We start from the raw sequence: 16,521 nt of genomic DNA on the forward strand, positions 1-16,521 counted from the left end.
AATAATAAAAGGGGAGCGGCGAAGAGGCAGGAAGACAGGACCATGTCGAAGGGCCCCGGGCCCGGCGGCTCGGCAGCTTCCTCGGCGCCCCCGGCCGCTACCGCTCAGGTGCTGCAGGCACAGCCCGAGAAACCGCAGCACTACACGTACGTAGAGCCCCCCCCGCCGCGCGCGCACGCCTGACGTCAGCGGCCAGCGTGAGTCACGCGCGCAGGGAGAGCGCGAGGCTGTTTCCCCCCCCTTCCTCCGGCTCGGCCCAGACCGGTTCCAACCTGCTGGGGCCGGTCCCAGCTTCCTTCAACTGTCACCAACCTCTAGTGGGGCAGTGGGGCGGGAAACTCGGTCCCAGCCTCCGAGTTGGAAAGGCAGGAGCTCGGGTCCCGAATCTACACTTCTCAGGGTAGGCCTTGAAGGCCTGACTGTTCCTCAGACATAAAACCACAGTAGCAGGCTATTTGGGAGTGACATAGGTCCACGACGTGACAAGTCTAATTCTCTACCAGCCAGCACTAGACGTGTCTAGAAATGACTGTTTGCTTGAAGTCCTGGGAGGAGACTCTGCACCGGAGATCTTTTTGTATCTAAGGCCCGTTTGATTGTCCACGAGGATAATTCACCCTGCTTGAATTCCCTTAACCAGTCAAACGTGCAGACACGGAATCAGGCAGTACTCTCCAGCTTGAGTCAGCGACATCCGGGGTGTAAATGATTGCAGGCCCCTTGAGAATCTGGCAAGCGAGAGAGCCTCGTATAGCTGGCGTAAATGAGAGTGTCAAAATGGAAAAGCTGCATGTTGTACAAGCTTAGGTCCCTATCTTCGTGGCTGTCATGTCACGGAAGGCCTAGGTTCTGTGAGACAAAGGCCAACGGTGTGGTTCCTCTTGTACAGTGGTGTTGGTTTCCGTTCCCCGATGTGCCAGGAGTGCCTCTCATCCCCCATTGGGTGCCCGAATGATGGGCCTGTTTAGGAGATCCCAACCCGTGGAAATTTCAGAACCTGAGAGTTGACCAACACTTAAGCCGGGAGCAGGAAGCATCTTTTGGAAATACTGAGAACTAAGTCAGGCAGGAGGAGCTTTGGCTTGACCCTTTTGGGAGATGGGACTGGGGAACCTTGGTTATAGAAAATGTATTGGTTTCTTTGAGTGACTCTGATGTTGGCTGACAACATTCAAATGTCACTGCTGTGTAACTCAGGTTAACCTCTCAAATATTGTCAGTTTGTTGGTCCTTTCTTACCGGAGTTCTCTGGAACCTTGCCATTGCTTTTGATGAGCTAACATCAGAATAATGTCACTTACCTGGTCACGAAAAAATGAGGTTTTGATTTCCAAATTTATAAGCTTATTGGAACTTTTAAAAAATTAGATGTGTTTATTTGTATGTGAATATATGCAAGTGTGGAGGTCAAAACATTTTGGAGGAATTGGTTCTCCTTTCACCATGTGGGTTCTAGGAATTGAATTCAGATGGCTAAGCTTGGCAAGTGCTTTACCAACCCTGTCATCTCACAGCCAGCAGCTCGTGTTGTAGTGTAAAACTGAACCCAGGCCTCTTGCATTTTGGGGATCACCTCTGCCATTGAGCTGTATCTTGACACACATACCCCATGTGTTTGTTTATCTTTTACTTGTTAAGCTAGAATCTCACCAAGTTACTTGGGCTGGCCTTGAACTTCTGTAACACAAACAGGACTTGAACTCTACATCCTCCTGCCTCAGATTTCTGAGTAGCTGGGATTACAAATCTGTAGCATTGGGCCTCATTTTGGAACTTTTTAAATGATCTTTGGTTACTTGGATCATGATTTGGTACAATGACAAACAAACTGGAATACGTCTTGGTTTCTTCTTGAGAATGTGTGTAGTGTACATTGTCACTCGGAGATCAGGGGAGGGCATCAGGTGTCCTGTCCCTCCTTATTTTCTTTTTCTTTTTTTTTTTTTTTTTTTTTGTTCTTTTTTTCGGAGCTGGGGACCGAACCCAGGGCCTTGCGTTTGCTAGGCAAGCGCTCTACCACTGAGCTAAATCCCCAACCCCCTTATTTTCTTAAGATAGTTTGTTTGGGACTGGAGAGATGGCTCTGTGGTTAAAAGCACTGGCTGCTCTTCCAAAGGTCCTGGGTTCAATTCCCAACACCTACATGGTAACTCATAGCTGTCAATAACTATAGTCCATGGGGATCCTATGTCTTCTTCTGGTATGCAGGCATACATGTAAAACAAAACACCCACATACATAAAATAATAAGTCTTTTAAAAAATAGTTTATTGGGGCTGGAGAGATGGCTTAGTGGTTAAGACTGACTGCTCTTCCAGAGATCCTGAGTTCAAATCCCAGCAACCACATGGTGGCTCACAACCATCTGTAATGAAATCTGATGCCTGAAGACAGCATAAATCTTAAAAAAATAGCTTATTTTACTGGACCTGAAACTGGCCAGGTTGGCTAGCCAGTGAATTCCTACCATCTACTTCTCCCCACCTCCTAACACTGGGGTTATAAGCACGTGTGGCCGTACCTGGCTTTATACATGGTGATGAGTATTCGAAATCAGGTCTGAATGCTTGCAGCAAGCACTCATAGAGCCTTCTCCATAGACTTTTTTTTTGAGGATAGGTCTTGGTATATAGCTTTGGTTAGCCTGGAACTCACTGTGTTGCTCAGATTGGCCTCCTGTTGGGGATTCTTTTCTTTTCCTCAGCTCCAGAACTCTTGAGATAACGGGAGGTGGCCAGCATGAGTTGTGGCTTCAGTTTCTGTGTTGTGTGGTCGCCCAGATACTCTGACGGTGCATTCGAATGCTTTTCTGGTCGTTTTGAAATTACAGATGAAAGGAGTGGATACAGTGTGATTGATTGTCAGCGTATGAACTGTTCGCTTGTTTGTTTTTCAAGACAGGGTTTCACTGTGTAGCCCAGTTCTGGAATTCATGGTGTAGACTAGGCTGGCTTTCAACTCAGATCTGCCTGTCTCTGCTGCTTGAGTAGTGTGATTAAAGGCGTGCGTACTGGCGCCCAGCTGTATCTGATTTTTTTAAAATTGTTTTTATTTTGTTTGTGTGTGTGTGTGTGTCTGCAGCAGGAGTGTGTCTGGTGCTCTTGAACCCAGAGAGGGGCATCAGGTCCTCTAAAGCGGGAGTTATAGATGGTTGTGAGCTGCCATGTGGGTGCTGGGAATCAAACCAGGTTCTCTGCCAGAGCAGCCAGCTGAACCATCTGTCCAGTCCTAATAGCCAAGGTTTGGTCCTCTTGATTCCCAGTTGGTGTTTGTTGTTCTATTTCTCCAGGGTCTTGAGGCATCTTTATTAAATCATGTATTTGAGTGCCTGTGGTATGAGGGTGATGTATGCGTGTGAGCATTAGTTACTTTCTCCTTTCTCCATACAGGATCTAGAAATAAGATTTGGTGGCAAGTGTCTCACCTTCTGAGTCATCTCACCAGCTTGAGACACTTTTTTTTTTTTTTAAGATTTATTTATTTCATGTATGTGAGTACACTGTCTGTCTTCAGACACACCATAAGAAGGCATCAGATCTCATTACAGATGGTTGTGAGCCACCATGTGGTTGCTGGGAATTGAACTCAGGACCTCTGGAAGAGCAGCCAGTGCTCTTAACCATTGAGCCATCTCTCCAGTCCCATAATGTTTTGCCTTTTAAAACTTCTGACGTGTTTTTTTTTTTTTTTTTTTTCTTTTTTTTTTTCGGAGCTGGGGACCGAACCCAGGGCCTTGCGGTTGCTAGGCAAGCACTCTACCGCTGAGCCAAATCCCCAACCCCCTGACGTGTTGTTTTTAAGGGAGTTTGGTTTGGGACATTGCTCTCAATGAAGCCCAGCCTGCCTCAAACTCAGAGTCCTGTCTTCCTTTGAGATGTCTGCTGCCATCACTTGATTTGTTAGTTCCTTTTGTTTCACTCTAAGTTTTCTGTGGAAGATGACCCCAAGCTACTACTCATCCCTTTGCCTCCACCTCCTAGGTGCTGGGATTACAGACGTGTGTCCAGGAAGGCTTGAACACTCCTGTAGCCAAAAGTTCATGAAAAGATGGTTTTAAGATTTATTAACTTTATATATATAATTATAACGTAGCTGTCTTCAGACACACCAGAGAAGGCATCAGATCCCATTACAGATGGTTGTGAGCCACTATGTAGTTGGCAGGGAATTGAACTCAGGACCTCTGGAAGAGCAGTCAGTACTCTTAACCACTGAGCCATTTCTCCAGTCCCCTCCTCTTAATCTTTTAAACAATCTTGCATTAAGGGAAGTTGAAATAACCAGCAAATAGTTGTTGCTATTTGCGCTAGCCTTGAGGAATCCAGTCCTTATAGAAAAATAGGATTATATTAGAGTTGTCTGTTGTGTAGTTCCAAGTATTTCATTAGCACTCAGGAAAATGAAAGTGATGTGTAAGTTAAGACACTTCCAGCAAAAGAACCACATGTATCTCTTGTCAAGGGCAAAATCTAAGCCAGCTTTGTTCATAGCAAGTCTACATTGTATGTTAGAAGAGCTTCATAAAAAACAGATCCAAGAATAAGAAGTTGGCCAGGTGGTGGTATCCTATACCTTAAATCCCAGCACTCAGCCAGGAATACAGAACAAAAAACAGAAGGAACAAAAAAGGGAGTTAGTTGAGGGCTGATGAGATGGCTCAGTGGGTACAAGCAGTTGGGTTAGACTAATGACCTGAGTTCAGGACTCAGGAACCCACAGCAGTGGAAGGAGAGAGTCAGCTCTACCAGTTTTTCTCTGACCTCCACACGTGTGTGCCTTACACTTACACACACACGGGGGCGGGGGGAGTGAGTTAAGACAGGGTCTTACTATGTAGTCCTGGAACTCACTCTATAGACCAGGCTGAGATCTGTCTGCCTCTGCCCTCTGCTGGGATTAAAGGCATTCACCGCTAGGACAGGCTGAGGAAGGACGGTATCATTTAAAATATTAGTTTCTTTTGTTATTTTGCCCTGTAAGAGAGAGGAAGTCTGCGTCAGAGATACCTGTTTTTGAGTCCTGTGGCTTTCCTTGATTCTCAGACTTGTTAATGCTCTTGATACAGGAAAATGAAATTCTAGTTATGGAAAAGTTTTGGGGTGGCTTATTTATTCTTTATTTTTGAAACGGTCTCACTGTGTAGCCTTTGAACTCAGATGTCTCCTTGCCAGTGCAGGGATTAAAGGCATGCAGCACACTGCCCTCTAGGTGATTTCTTAGAAGAGAAATGCTCCATAATACTGTTTGTGCAGGCGTCTCCTGGATTAGAACTTATTTGTGTTTTTGTTGTAGTGTAACATTGTGTTTATGTTGTGGGCTGGGGAAGTCAGAGGACAGTGTGTAAGAGTGGGTTTTCTTTATGTACCATGTGTGTTTCCCAGATTGAATTTAGGTTGTTAGACTTGGCCACACTACAAACTCTTAGCCATCTCCCCAGTACAGGGTTGATTTCTTGAGCTTTCCTCAGGAAAGATGACGTGGTTCCGGATGTGCTGTAGTCGGTAGGATGATTGCCTAGCATGTATAAAGAGGGAGGCTATCCTGAGGCTACATTACTGTTATAACTTCACGGACTTCACCTGATTGTGTTTTGGAAGATTTAGGAAGTGAACGTGTATTGAATTCATTGTTGCAAACTGAGTACAGCCACACACACTGGAGTGCAGCTTACTGAACAGCACAAGTCACTCACTGAACGAGCATCAGAGAGGAAGAGTTACCATAATCCTGTCTGGATCTTATTTACATGTTTATCAAACCAAATTAACTTCCTTCAGAACAGAAGAGCTGCTTGTGGCTTCGAGTCAAGGCTCACCAAATCCCATTCATTCAGTGCCATGCTGACCCTGGGCTTTTCACTAAAGTAGTGATTTTATAAAGTAGTGATTTATCCCTTTTATTCCTAAAGTAGTGATAAAGTTACAATTTGCTTAATGGTTAAGTTTTTTGTTTTAATCCAGCGACGTTAGATACCTAAAGAAGCTCCCTCAGTCCATATGCATCTGCTTTGACTGGTGGTCTCTGTCAACCTACAAAGACTGACCTATTGCTGAGGGCAGCTGGACAACCCTGAGAACAACTTAGAGCACTCCATCTTGGGCACCCTGTAAGGAGCTTCTCTGGAGATAGCACCCCATGTAAGTGCAGAAAACAAGACACCCACGTGGACTACTACTTCCCGCTTCTAACACCCTGATGCCTGAAGGTGAGGTCTCTTCTCCTGTGTCTCAGAAGCCATGTGCACACTTAAAATCCTGCAGCCCGAGAAGCGCACAGGCAGCTTTCTTGCTAGGCATTTGCTTGGCTGTTATTTTCTTTTAGAAGCTGTTGGGTCAGGAGCTATGAAAGAAGGAGGTGGAGGAGAAAGGCTTCTGGTTATGTTTCCAATCTGGACAGTATTTGTTTAATAATTAAAGGCTTTGTTTTCGTTGTTCTGTAGTCCAAGTGTATTTGATCCTAAAGAAGTGTTACCACTGGCCAAGTGTATCTTCCGTATTTTGAAGTTGCTACTATGGACAGTTGTGGCTAATCAAGTATTACTGCTTCCTCTCCTTTATTTTTAAGACAGGGTCTCTCTTCATATAGCTCTGGCTGTCCTGAAACTCACAGGGATCCGCCTGCCCTCTGCCTCTGCCTCTGCCTCTGAGTCTGGGACTAATGGCTATAGGCATGCACCGCCATGCGTGGCTTCTGCCTTCCCTTTAATGTATCCACATTCAGTTCCTCTCTGATGCTCGGTCAGTGAGTGACTCGTGCTGTTCAGAAAGCTGCACTCCAGTGTGTGTGGCTGTACTGCAGTTCGCAACAATGAATTTGGGAGCACACTAGTGTGTCACGTGAAGGTAGAAGCTGGATGTAAGCTTTTCTGTCATTCCTAGCTACTACATAAGGCTATATTAGCCTGGTTATTAAAAATGCTAAGAAATTTGGTTTGACATTATGTAGACGTGCAGCATTCCATAGACCAGCAGATGGTCTGTAAACTCACCCTAGACGACCTTCTCAGTATGCCTAGCAACAGAGGCACCTGGAGAAACATGGGTAAAGCAGCACTTGTGATCATGAGCATGGGATGTATTTTTGGTTCAATGGGAATGAATATTCTAGAATTAGACATCTGTGATGATTATATCGTTTTATTTTTCTTTGAGACAGGGACGCTACATAACCCTGGCATCTCACACAGATCTGCCTGCCTCTTCCCCACATGCTGGGATTTCATGCCCAGCAACAACACCTTTTTCTGCTTAAAAAATTTTTTTTAATCAGCACATGTTAGTTATCCTAATGTTTCTCCCTCCCATCTCCCCATTGCCCTGCTACCTCTTGCGATCTCTCTCTTTCTTCAGACATTGTCTCAGCTCAGGCTGCCTCAAACCTGCTCTTCTACCAAGTATAGCCTTGACCTCTGACCTCTGAGCTCCCTGCTCCACCTCCTGAGTGTTGAGACCACAGGTGTGGGCTACCATCTGTGGTTTACGTGATCCAGGGTAGCTAGTCATGGTCAAGCCCTGACCAACTGAGGTACATTCTCAGCTCCGTGAATTGCACATGATCAAATATATTGAAAACTACCAAATATACACTTTGATGAGTTTAAACTGTGACTTTTTCTCAAAATTTTAAAAATTTTAATAAAGATCACTTCCATAGAGAGACTTTTGAACATACGATCTGTTCAGCAGCCTTCTGTTCAATATGGGAAAGACTGATTTGCAAAAAGCTCCACGGTGCCCTGCTCCCAGCCTTTCAGTATCTGCATTCTTACACTGTGCTTCAGGGGTGTGCCCCCATGTGGGAAGGTCAGAGGGCTTTTGAGCTAAGTAGACGTTCACAGCAAGTTTGAGAAGTGTTGTCTCGAAATTGACAACTGCTGAAAGAGGAAGCCTGTTTTCCCCATCTGTTTCATGATATGAGTTGGGTTCACCTCCCAGGGCCAGAAAGGGTGGGAGAGAGTGTCTGCTAAGGTGGGAGAGCCATTGTCCATCCGGGTGGCTCTTAGGTTTGCATGGGCATGCAGGGCAGCCAGCCCACGGGGCTCAGGCACTTGGGTTGCTAATGACTATCTCTGCATTCCTTGTAACCACAGCAAACATTTCACCATTTTCTGTAAGATCCCTCAATTTCCCCTCCTTTTGTCTTTGCCCGTGTGTAGAATTTGCCAGCACTATCAAGAGCTGGGGAGAGCGAAGATGGAAAGGGTCTAGCAACTAAAAGCAGACGTAGTATTCTCTGAGAAGTCACCTTTCCCCTGTTGGTGGCTCAGTTTATTTAGGAGATGCAGAAGACAAAGGTAGACAAAGAAGAGCTGAGCGACATGGCTCCTCCTCTATTCCTGTGTCGCAGTTTGCATGCGTCCATGCTCAGCATTGACCCGTGTGGCCACTGTCAGTCCTGAAAGATTGGCTTCTTAACGAGGAGTGGGAAGGCTCAGGTCTCATCTTGGCTTATTTACAGAACTCTAATGGAGAGAAGTAGATGTGATCCAGAAAAAGAATTTTTTTGATTAAATCCTTTTATGTGGTGTGTTATTAATTAAAGTTTTAACTAGTTTTTATGTCTTAGTTTTTATTTTGTTATTTGCTGTGTCTTTTGATGTTAATTTATTTACAAGGTGCTTGTTATTTAACTTCCTTCAAGTCTGTGTGAACCAAATCTGTGTAAACATAAATTAGAGATCAATACTTTTCTACTTGAAAACTAACTTATAATTTATTTTTGATATGAGAGAGAAAGGGGGGAGGGGGGAGGGAGAAGGAAATACCTAGCAGGACATATTTAAAGACAACGTTTGTCTTTTTATTCATTCGTTCATTTTGAGCTCAGGTCTGGGTGCGTAGCTTTGCTTGGCTTGACATGTGCTATGCAGAGCAGATGGGCTCCAGACTCCTAAAGACCCACTTCCTGTGCCACCTGTGTGCTGAGAGGGAAGGTGTGTGGCACAGCTGGTTCTGGTTGTCTTTGATTGACTTGGATATTGTATGTCCTGGCAGAAGTGCTCCATGGTGCACACAGGGCAGCCTCACAGGTACTTACTTGGTGCTGTGTGTATTTTCCTTTAGGTCAGTTAAGTGCAGTTAATAGTCAGCAAGGTGATTAAGGGTCTGTCTCATGGTCATGTCAGCTGTGTGAGGCCCAGCTCTGCCTCGCACACTGCAGTTTCTAGGACAGTCACAAGACTGCTGCTGTAAGGTCCATGAACTCACACAGGTGGGGCTTGGAGCGGCCTAGAGCTGGAGGTGGTGAGCTGGTCCATATCTCAGCAAGCACAGTGCACGGGGCAGTTCCTGGCATTTACACATTGTAAATGCTTTGTTTGTTACAGGACCTCCTTACACCCTTAGTCTCAGTCTATCGGTCTCAGGATGCAGCACTGCACGTGGCCCCTTACTGGGTTCTGAGCTCAGCCCAAGTCATCTGCACCAACATAGTCTGAGTCCACAGGGTACCTGAGCGTCAGTCTTTCAGAGAACAGTTCTCTGTCCAGCCACTCTCTGGTCTTTGCAGAACCCTCGCTGGACTGCCTCTCTCACTGTTGTAGGGCTAAATTCCTGCTAACACGTCTCTATTTGTGTGTGTGCTCATGTGTTTGTGACTGAGGACAGCTTGCATAAATCTGTTTTCTTCCTCTACTATGTGGGCACCACAGATAAACTCAGATCACCAAACTTGGTGCCTTTAGCCACTGAGCCATCTTACTACCCTGTTTTGGTTTTGATATATTTTTGTGTATTCCTTTGGGAATTTCTTACCTGTATTCCATCTTCAACCCACTCAGCCTTTCCAGATTTATTTCCTTTTGGGTTCGTTTGTTTGTTTCCTTGGTTTTCCAAGACACTTTGTTTCTATAGCCCTCGCTTTCCTGGTACTGACTTTGTAGACCAGTCTGGTTTTGAACTCACAGAGTTTCCCCTGCCTCTGCCTTCTGAGTGCAGTGGTTAAAGGCATGCGCCACCATATCTGGTTGAGTTTAGATTTTTTAAATTTATTCTTCTTATTTCAAATTATGTGTGTAGAGGGAATGTGGGCTGTGTGCCATGTGAGTGCAGTTCCCTCAGAGGCCAGAAGAGGGCATCAGATCCCCTGGAACTCTGGCCCCTGCAGAACAGCATATTCTCCTAGCAGCTGGGCCATCTCTCCAGCCCTTCAATTTAGATTTCATGGAGCCTGCCCTTTTCCCCCGAGCTTTAGAAAATGGAGAGAACCCAATGTAAGTAGAAAATAAGTCAGGGTCACTTTTCTTTAAGTAGATGCATGCATCCAGTTTAAGTTTGAAGAACAACATCATATTACAAAGTGATTATAGTTATTGTATGTATATAAAATTACTGGGAGAAAAGTTCCCAAAAGGCCAACAGTGGGCTGTGTAAAATGTTCACTGTTTGTTTTCTTTTCGTTGCCTGTGTCTGGCCTGGCCTTGGACTCACAGGGATCTGTCTGCCTTACCTTTCCAAGTATTGGGACTGCATGTGTGTGCCCCCACACCGGCTGTGATGGCTTTTTACTCAGGTGCCCGAGTGGTTTGGTGAGTTGTCCTGTCCCCTGTGGGTCACTGCTTCTTGGCTTGTACAGCTGCGTGAGTGTGGTGCTCTGAGGGTGTAGCCCCAGAGTCCTGCTTCCTCTCAATTCTTGCAGGAACTGGGAGGCCAGGGAAGTGTCCCTTGGCTTTTAGCCTCTTGGGTTTCTGGAGAGCTGACTGAAGAATATGATTTGTAGTCCATTTAGTTATTCTCTTTTTTTAGATTTATGTATGTGAGTACACGGTAGCTGTCTTCAGACGCGCCAGAAGAGGGCATCAGGTCCCATTACAGATGGTTGTGAGCCACCATGTGGTTGCTGGGATTTGAACTCAAGACTTTTAGAAGAGCAGTCAGTGCTCTTAACCACTGAGCCATCTTGTCCTTTGGAACTTTTCTTTTTCTTTGAGACATCATCTCACTGTGTAGCTTTGGCTGACCTAAAACTGCCTGTGTAGGTCAGGCCAGCCTCCAGTTCATAGGCATCCACCAGCCTCTGCCTCCTGTGTGTGGGATTAACCTGGCACCACGACCAAATGCTTCCAGACTTTTGAAGTACAAAGATGGACGGAGGTTGACTGGACACAGCTGGGTGCATCCCCTGAAAACTCCACTCTCCCAAGGTTGTACGGCTGTACACCTGTCATCTTGTCTGTCCAGAAGACAGAGGCAGGAGGTCACCCTGGTCATTAGTAAAATCCTGTTTTGTCTGTGGAAGATGGAAGCCTGTGAGTGGGATCTGAGTGGCTTTGTCCTGACTTCCTGTTGTGTAAGGTAGGAGAGGAAAGGAAAAGTGGGAAACTCTAGAGAACACTGTGATGCATAACTAACAGATGGGGCGGTTTTCATAATGGCTTATGCGTACATTTAGAAGTCTCTTGATTGTAGTGAACTAAAAAGTAGCATTTATTTATTTAATGTGTGAATATTTGCCTGCATGTGTATAAGTGCACCATGTGTATGTGTCATCCCCTAGAAGTGGAGTTGTGCGTGGTTGTGACCCACCATGTGAGTTCTGAGGATTAAACCACTGAGCCATCTCAGCAGCTCCAAAAGTAGTGCAGAGAGGGAGGGAGGGGGGAAAGAGAGGGAGAGGGACAGGAGAGGGAGCATTGCCTGCATTTATGTCTGGATACCAAGTGCACACGTGGTACCTGCAAAGGCCAGAAGCGGGAATATGATCCCCTGGGTGTCGAGTTACTGACAGTTAATAGCTACCATGTAGGTGCTAGGAGTCGAACCTGGGTCCTCCGAAAGAATAGACAGTATTTTTTTTAGATTTATTTATTTTATCTATATGTTAGTACACTGTAGTTCTCTTCAGGCACTTCAGAAGAGAGCATCCCATTACAGATGGTTGTGAGCCACCATGTAGTTGCTGGGAATTGAACTCAGGACCTCTGGAAGAGCAGTTAGTGCTTTTAACCGCTGAGCCATCTCTCCAGCCCCTAGACAGCATTCTTAGCTGCTAAGCCATCTATCTCTTCTGTCCCCCAAATGCAGCTTTACTTTTTTAATGTATTTGCATGTATTTATGTCCATTTGTGCCTGGTGGGGGTTTGCATGTGGATGTCAGAGGTTAGCTTTGTGGAGTAGGTGGTCAGTCTCTGGCCGTTTTTCTTTGATTCTGGGGATTAAACTCCTGTCAGGCCTGCACAGCTGCCTTATCCGCTGCACCATCTTGTAGGCCTTATATAAACTCTGTGTTTGGCCTTTCGTCCTGCAAATTTTTTCTGCAGTCCAGTTGAGTCCCGAGTGCTAAGTTCTAAGTCACTCTGTAGTACATCTCCCCTGGCCGAAGGCTTGGTGCTCCCTGTGATGGTGCCTTGTGGTGCTGTCAGGCGTTGGTGTTTCCTCCTTTGTGAGCTTTTAATTCCTTGATGCTTGAGTCAGAAAACAGGCAAGTATTATTTCTTTGTCAGACCTGTTGGATTCCGATGAGTTTGCCGTTGAGTCATATAGAGTAGTGATATAAAGTGGTAGTACTATATATAGTCATGTATATAGTGCAAACTGAGAAGCTCTAACATAAAATCGCAAAGGACAAAACTGTGATCACAGACATGACATCCCAAGTAGAGGGCCAAGTGTGATGTCTCCTTGAGTAAAGACTTAATTCCTAAGCATGAGGACCTGGTTTTGGATGCCCAGCATCCTGATAAAGCTGGGCATGGTAGCACACGCTGTAGTCTCTGCACTGGAGGGGGAGATGGGGATCCTGATGGTCTGGCCCACTGCTCCAGCCGATGGCTGGGCTTCAGCTTCAGGACAGCCGTTGTCGTAAGAAAGAGGGGGAGAACAATAGAGGAAGACACCCAGCATCACCTCTGATGAGTACCTACACACATGAGTACCTGTACTCATGCACACTACATGTGTAAACACAGAAATAAAGACAAAATTAAAACCAAGTGGGAAGTTTCTCTCCTCTGTGTACTGGGTCACAGGTATGGATGGGCATGGTGTAAGTACTTATAATTCTGGTTACTCAGGAGTTGATATTTCTAAAATGTATGTGAAACATACATTTTGTGAATAGAGTTATGTTCCATCCCTATGGTAGCTTAGCGTCTAGCTCTCCAAATTTAAAAAGATGTTAAGTAACTTTCATCTCAAGCATTTCAGATAAGGCATACTCAATCCATAAAGCAAAGTGTGTATGATTAATATGCAAAGCAGGATAAGAACTAAGAAACGCATAGTGTGTAGCTTGGTGGGAGAGTGCTGGCCTACTATGTGCAAGGCCCTGGGTTCTATCCCCAGTGTTCGAGGCAGTGGAGAGCTAACAGAGAGCTAGGTGAAGCAAGGAAGACTTCACAGAAGTTGCGGCATCCAAAGGTTCGTTTCCATTCAGCAGACTTTGATTCCAACAGTAAGGAGTAAGACAAACAAAGACAGGAAAGTTTTCTGGCCCCAAGTGTTCCAATTGTGGCCAGAATGATGAAGACTCAAAGAGGACGGTTAGAAGAGCACAGTGGGCCTGGTGGATGGCTGAGTGGCGGTGTTGGCTTACCCAGGCTTTAGGAAGAATAACGAGTCCTATTAACAAGAACGGGGTACCCGACACGGAGCAGCAGCAGTGCAGATGTGGCTGAAGTGATCTGTTGCCTCTAACCCCACCTGAGGAATTCCTGACAGGCAGGATGTGTGGGGCCCTTTGCATGTATGTGGCACTGGAGACCTGGCTGCCCCGAGTGTGCAAGCTCCCGTGCATAGCTTCCGCCCCAGCAAGTGGCTCTTCAGGAGAACAGCTACGCCCACGCTAGGGACCACATATTAGTGCCTTCCCTGTCTCCTGTGTTCTCATCAAGATGCTGACACCAAACTCTTTGTTTTATTTTGTTATTATTGAGATAGCGCCCCACTAAATAGTCCTGGCTAGCCTGAAATGCTCTATGTTGTGAAGGCTGGCTTCCAACTTACAGAGAGCCATCTTCCTCTACCTTCTTAGTGCTAAGATTAAAGTGTGTACCACTAAGCCCAGCCTCAGATGCTTTTATTTTCTTACTGGATAGACCGTACTGACCCCAAACTGACCCCAAACCTGCTCCTGCCTGTGCCAAGTGGTGGGGTTAAAGACTATGCCACCACACCCTGTCAAACTTTTAAGAGCACCAAAATTTTATTTTACAGCAGCCTCAAGAGAACAGTTAAGTATTGGATACCAGCTAGATAGAGGATAGAGTCACAGTGCACAGTGATTCAGTGTTAGTATGTCCCATGGAGTATGATAGGATAGGAAACTACTCAGTGTTTATCTGGAGCTCCTTTTTTTTTTTTTTTTTTTTTTTTTTTTTTTTTTTTTAGTATAGAATAGTTTATTCACCGCATGAGGAAGGGAGTTGAGAGGGTAGTAGGGACAGAAGGGCAGAGAGAGTGAGCAGAGAAGTAGAGGCTGGCCATGAGCACGTGGAGAGGTGGGAGGGGCAAGAGGACAGAGTAGCAGTGAGCCCTGGAGCTCTGGGGTTTTTTTTGTTTTGTTTTGTTTTCTTTCTTTTTTTTTTTTTTTTTTTGTTTTCTTTTTTTCGGAGCTGGGGATCGAACCCAGGGCCTTGCGCTTGCTAGGCAAGCGCTCTACCACTGAGCTAAATCCCCAACCCCTGGAGCTCTGTTTTTAAAAAAGATTTATTATATATAAACATATATACTATAGCTGTCCTCAGATACACCAGAAGAGGGCATCAGATCTCATTACAGACGGTTGTGAGCCACCAGGTGGTTGCTGGGGTTTGAACTCAGGACCTTAGGAAGAGCAGTCAGTGCTCTTAACCTCTGAGCCATCTCTCCAGGCACCTGGAAGTCCATCTTACGTAGGTGTTCTGTATTTACTTCAGGAGTAGGAAGAACGTATGCTTCTCAAAGAAGGATCAGTCTCGTAGCTTGGAGCATGGGTATACCCTAATTTAGTGCCAGGATTTGGTATCTGAATATAGCCAAGAAGGCACAGTGTCTTTCTAGCCAGGCAGACAGACAGGAGAGATCTTTTGTTTAAATGTCAAAGATCCAGGAGAGCATCAGGCCGTATGGCCTCCCAGATTTTTCTCCAATGTCTCGGGATGTCTCTGGGGCCCAGTGGCAATAGCTGCACAGCCTGTGGGTTTGCTGCACTCACTTCTGTAGAGGAGCTTGGCCCTCATGGGATTGGATGCCGTGTGTCTCTCCATCCCGCCTGGGTCACAGGGACCCTTCTTGGTTCCTAAGATAGCAGGAGCAAAGTCTTCACACCCCTGTCCACCTTTCTGTCAGTCCCACACATAATGTATTTCCCATGAAACCTGCTCCTGTCTCTGTGCCCTCACACCAGACACTTCTATCTGATCCCTGCTTTCATTGGTCTGACTAGTCCTCAGGCATGTGGGCTGAAGCCTGTTTCTATGCCCTGCAGACCTAGGCTCCACCTGAACAGCAGCCGCCAGTTCAAACCGGGTTGCTTCCGCCTTGCCCCTTATGCCTATGTATGTAACCAGTCTGCAGTGGGCACTCTGCATCTCTCCTCACCTCACAACCCAGTGGTTACTTGTATAATTAACACTTGAAAGAATGTCTGAAGAAAATGGCCTGCCAATGGTTTTGAAGATGGCAGCAGCCAGTGACCTGAGTTTGATCCTGGAACCCACATAAAGGTGGAAGGAGAATTGTCATAGAATTGTCCTCTGACTTCCACACATGTGCTGTGGCATATGTTCCCATTCCCACCCAGCCACGAGCACACTATACACAATGAAATATTTAAAGAAAACTGCACTCACAGCCTAGTCAACAGGACAGTTTCCACCCCAGTCTGGGAGAGCCTTAGGTGGGATTAAGTGAAGAAAACAAATTGTCCCCAATATGTCCCATCGGGGGTGAAGGGGTTTGAAGCCCTCTACTGTAGAGTATGGGGGAGACTTTGACACCCTGACACATGAGGGTAGAAGAGAGAACAGCCCCAGCTGTTGTCTTGCGTAGGGTGATGGGATGGTTTAGTCTAAGGAGGAGGTTAGGACCTTGTGTGAACTCCTTCCCAGTATTCGTGCAGGTGTGAAGACGTCTCAAGGACAGTGACTAGAGCTTGTCCAGAGGGACACTTTGCAAACAGGGCCCCAAAGCAGTGTCTCCATATTTCTTCCCTCAGTCCACAGTGCCAACTTGGTCCCTAGTGTAGGGGAGGTCTCCGGATGGTCAGGTGCATGTGGACAGCAGGGAACCACAGACCGCTCACCCTCTTGTGAATAACCCTTTCCCTATGATTAGTGGCTTGGCCTGGGAAACCTCAGAGGGCTCGCTCAGCCAAGCTGCTGCTGAATACTACAGCTGGCCCCAACAACCCACAAGGCTCTTGTGGCCTGCGGCTCATGCTGTGTGGAATCCCAGCGAGGTTCGGCCTCAGGCCTGGACCTCTCCTGCTGTCCCAGTGGAACTGGCACCCCAGGGCAGGGCCCTCGGGACTTGGTGGCTCACTTTTTGCTAGGAAGCAAGGAGATGCAAGTCTGCTCCTATCCTGCGCCTTACAGATAGTCTCTCC

At 46.2% G+C, this 16,521-nt stretch overlaps 1 protein-coding gene and 1 long non-coding RNA gene across 6 annotated transcripts in view; both read left to right on the forward strand.

The window, feature by feature from the left end:
• Positions 1-17: 17 nt before the first annotated feature.
• The window catches only part of Unk (unk zinc finger), a 30,116-nt gene continuing 13,612 nt past the window's right edge, over positions 18-16,521 (forward strand). For all 5 annotated transcript variants that reach the window (XR_005490797.2, XR_010055883.1, XM_003750953.5 and 2 more), the window contains exon 1: positions 18-146. Coding sequence is in view for 3 of the 5 variants with exons in the window: in XM_003750953.5 (XP_003751001.1) it covers positions 43-146 (104 nt within the window). In the remaining 2 variants the exon portion in view is untranslated. The remainder of the gene's footprint in view (positions 147-16,521) is intronic.
• Positions 306-16,317, forward strand: LOC134480906 (uncharacterized). Its single transcript, XR_010055885.1, has 2 exons — positions 306-6,205; positions 8,156-16,317. It is a non-coding gene; the product is annotated as an uncharacterized LOC134480906 (long non-coding RNA).

The sequence above is a fragment of the Rattus norvegicus genome, chromosome 10 (genome assembly GCF_036323735.1).
Source record: "Rattus norvegicus strain BN/NHsdMcwi chromosome 10, GRCr8, whole genome shotgun sequence".
Lineage (NCBI taxonomy): Eukaryota > Metazoa > Chordata > Mammalia > Rodentia > Muridae > Rattus > Rattus norvegicus.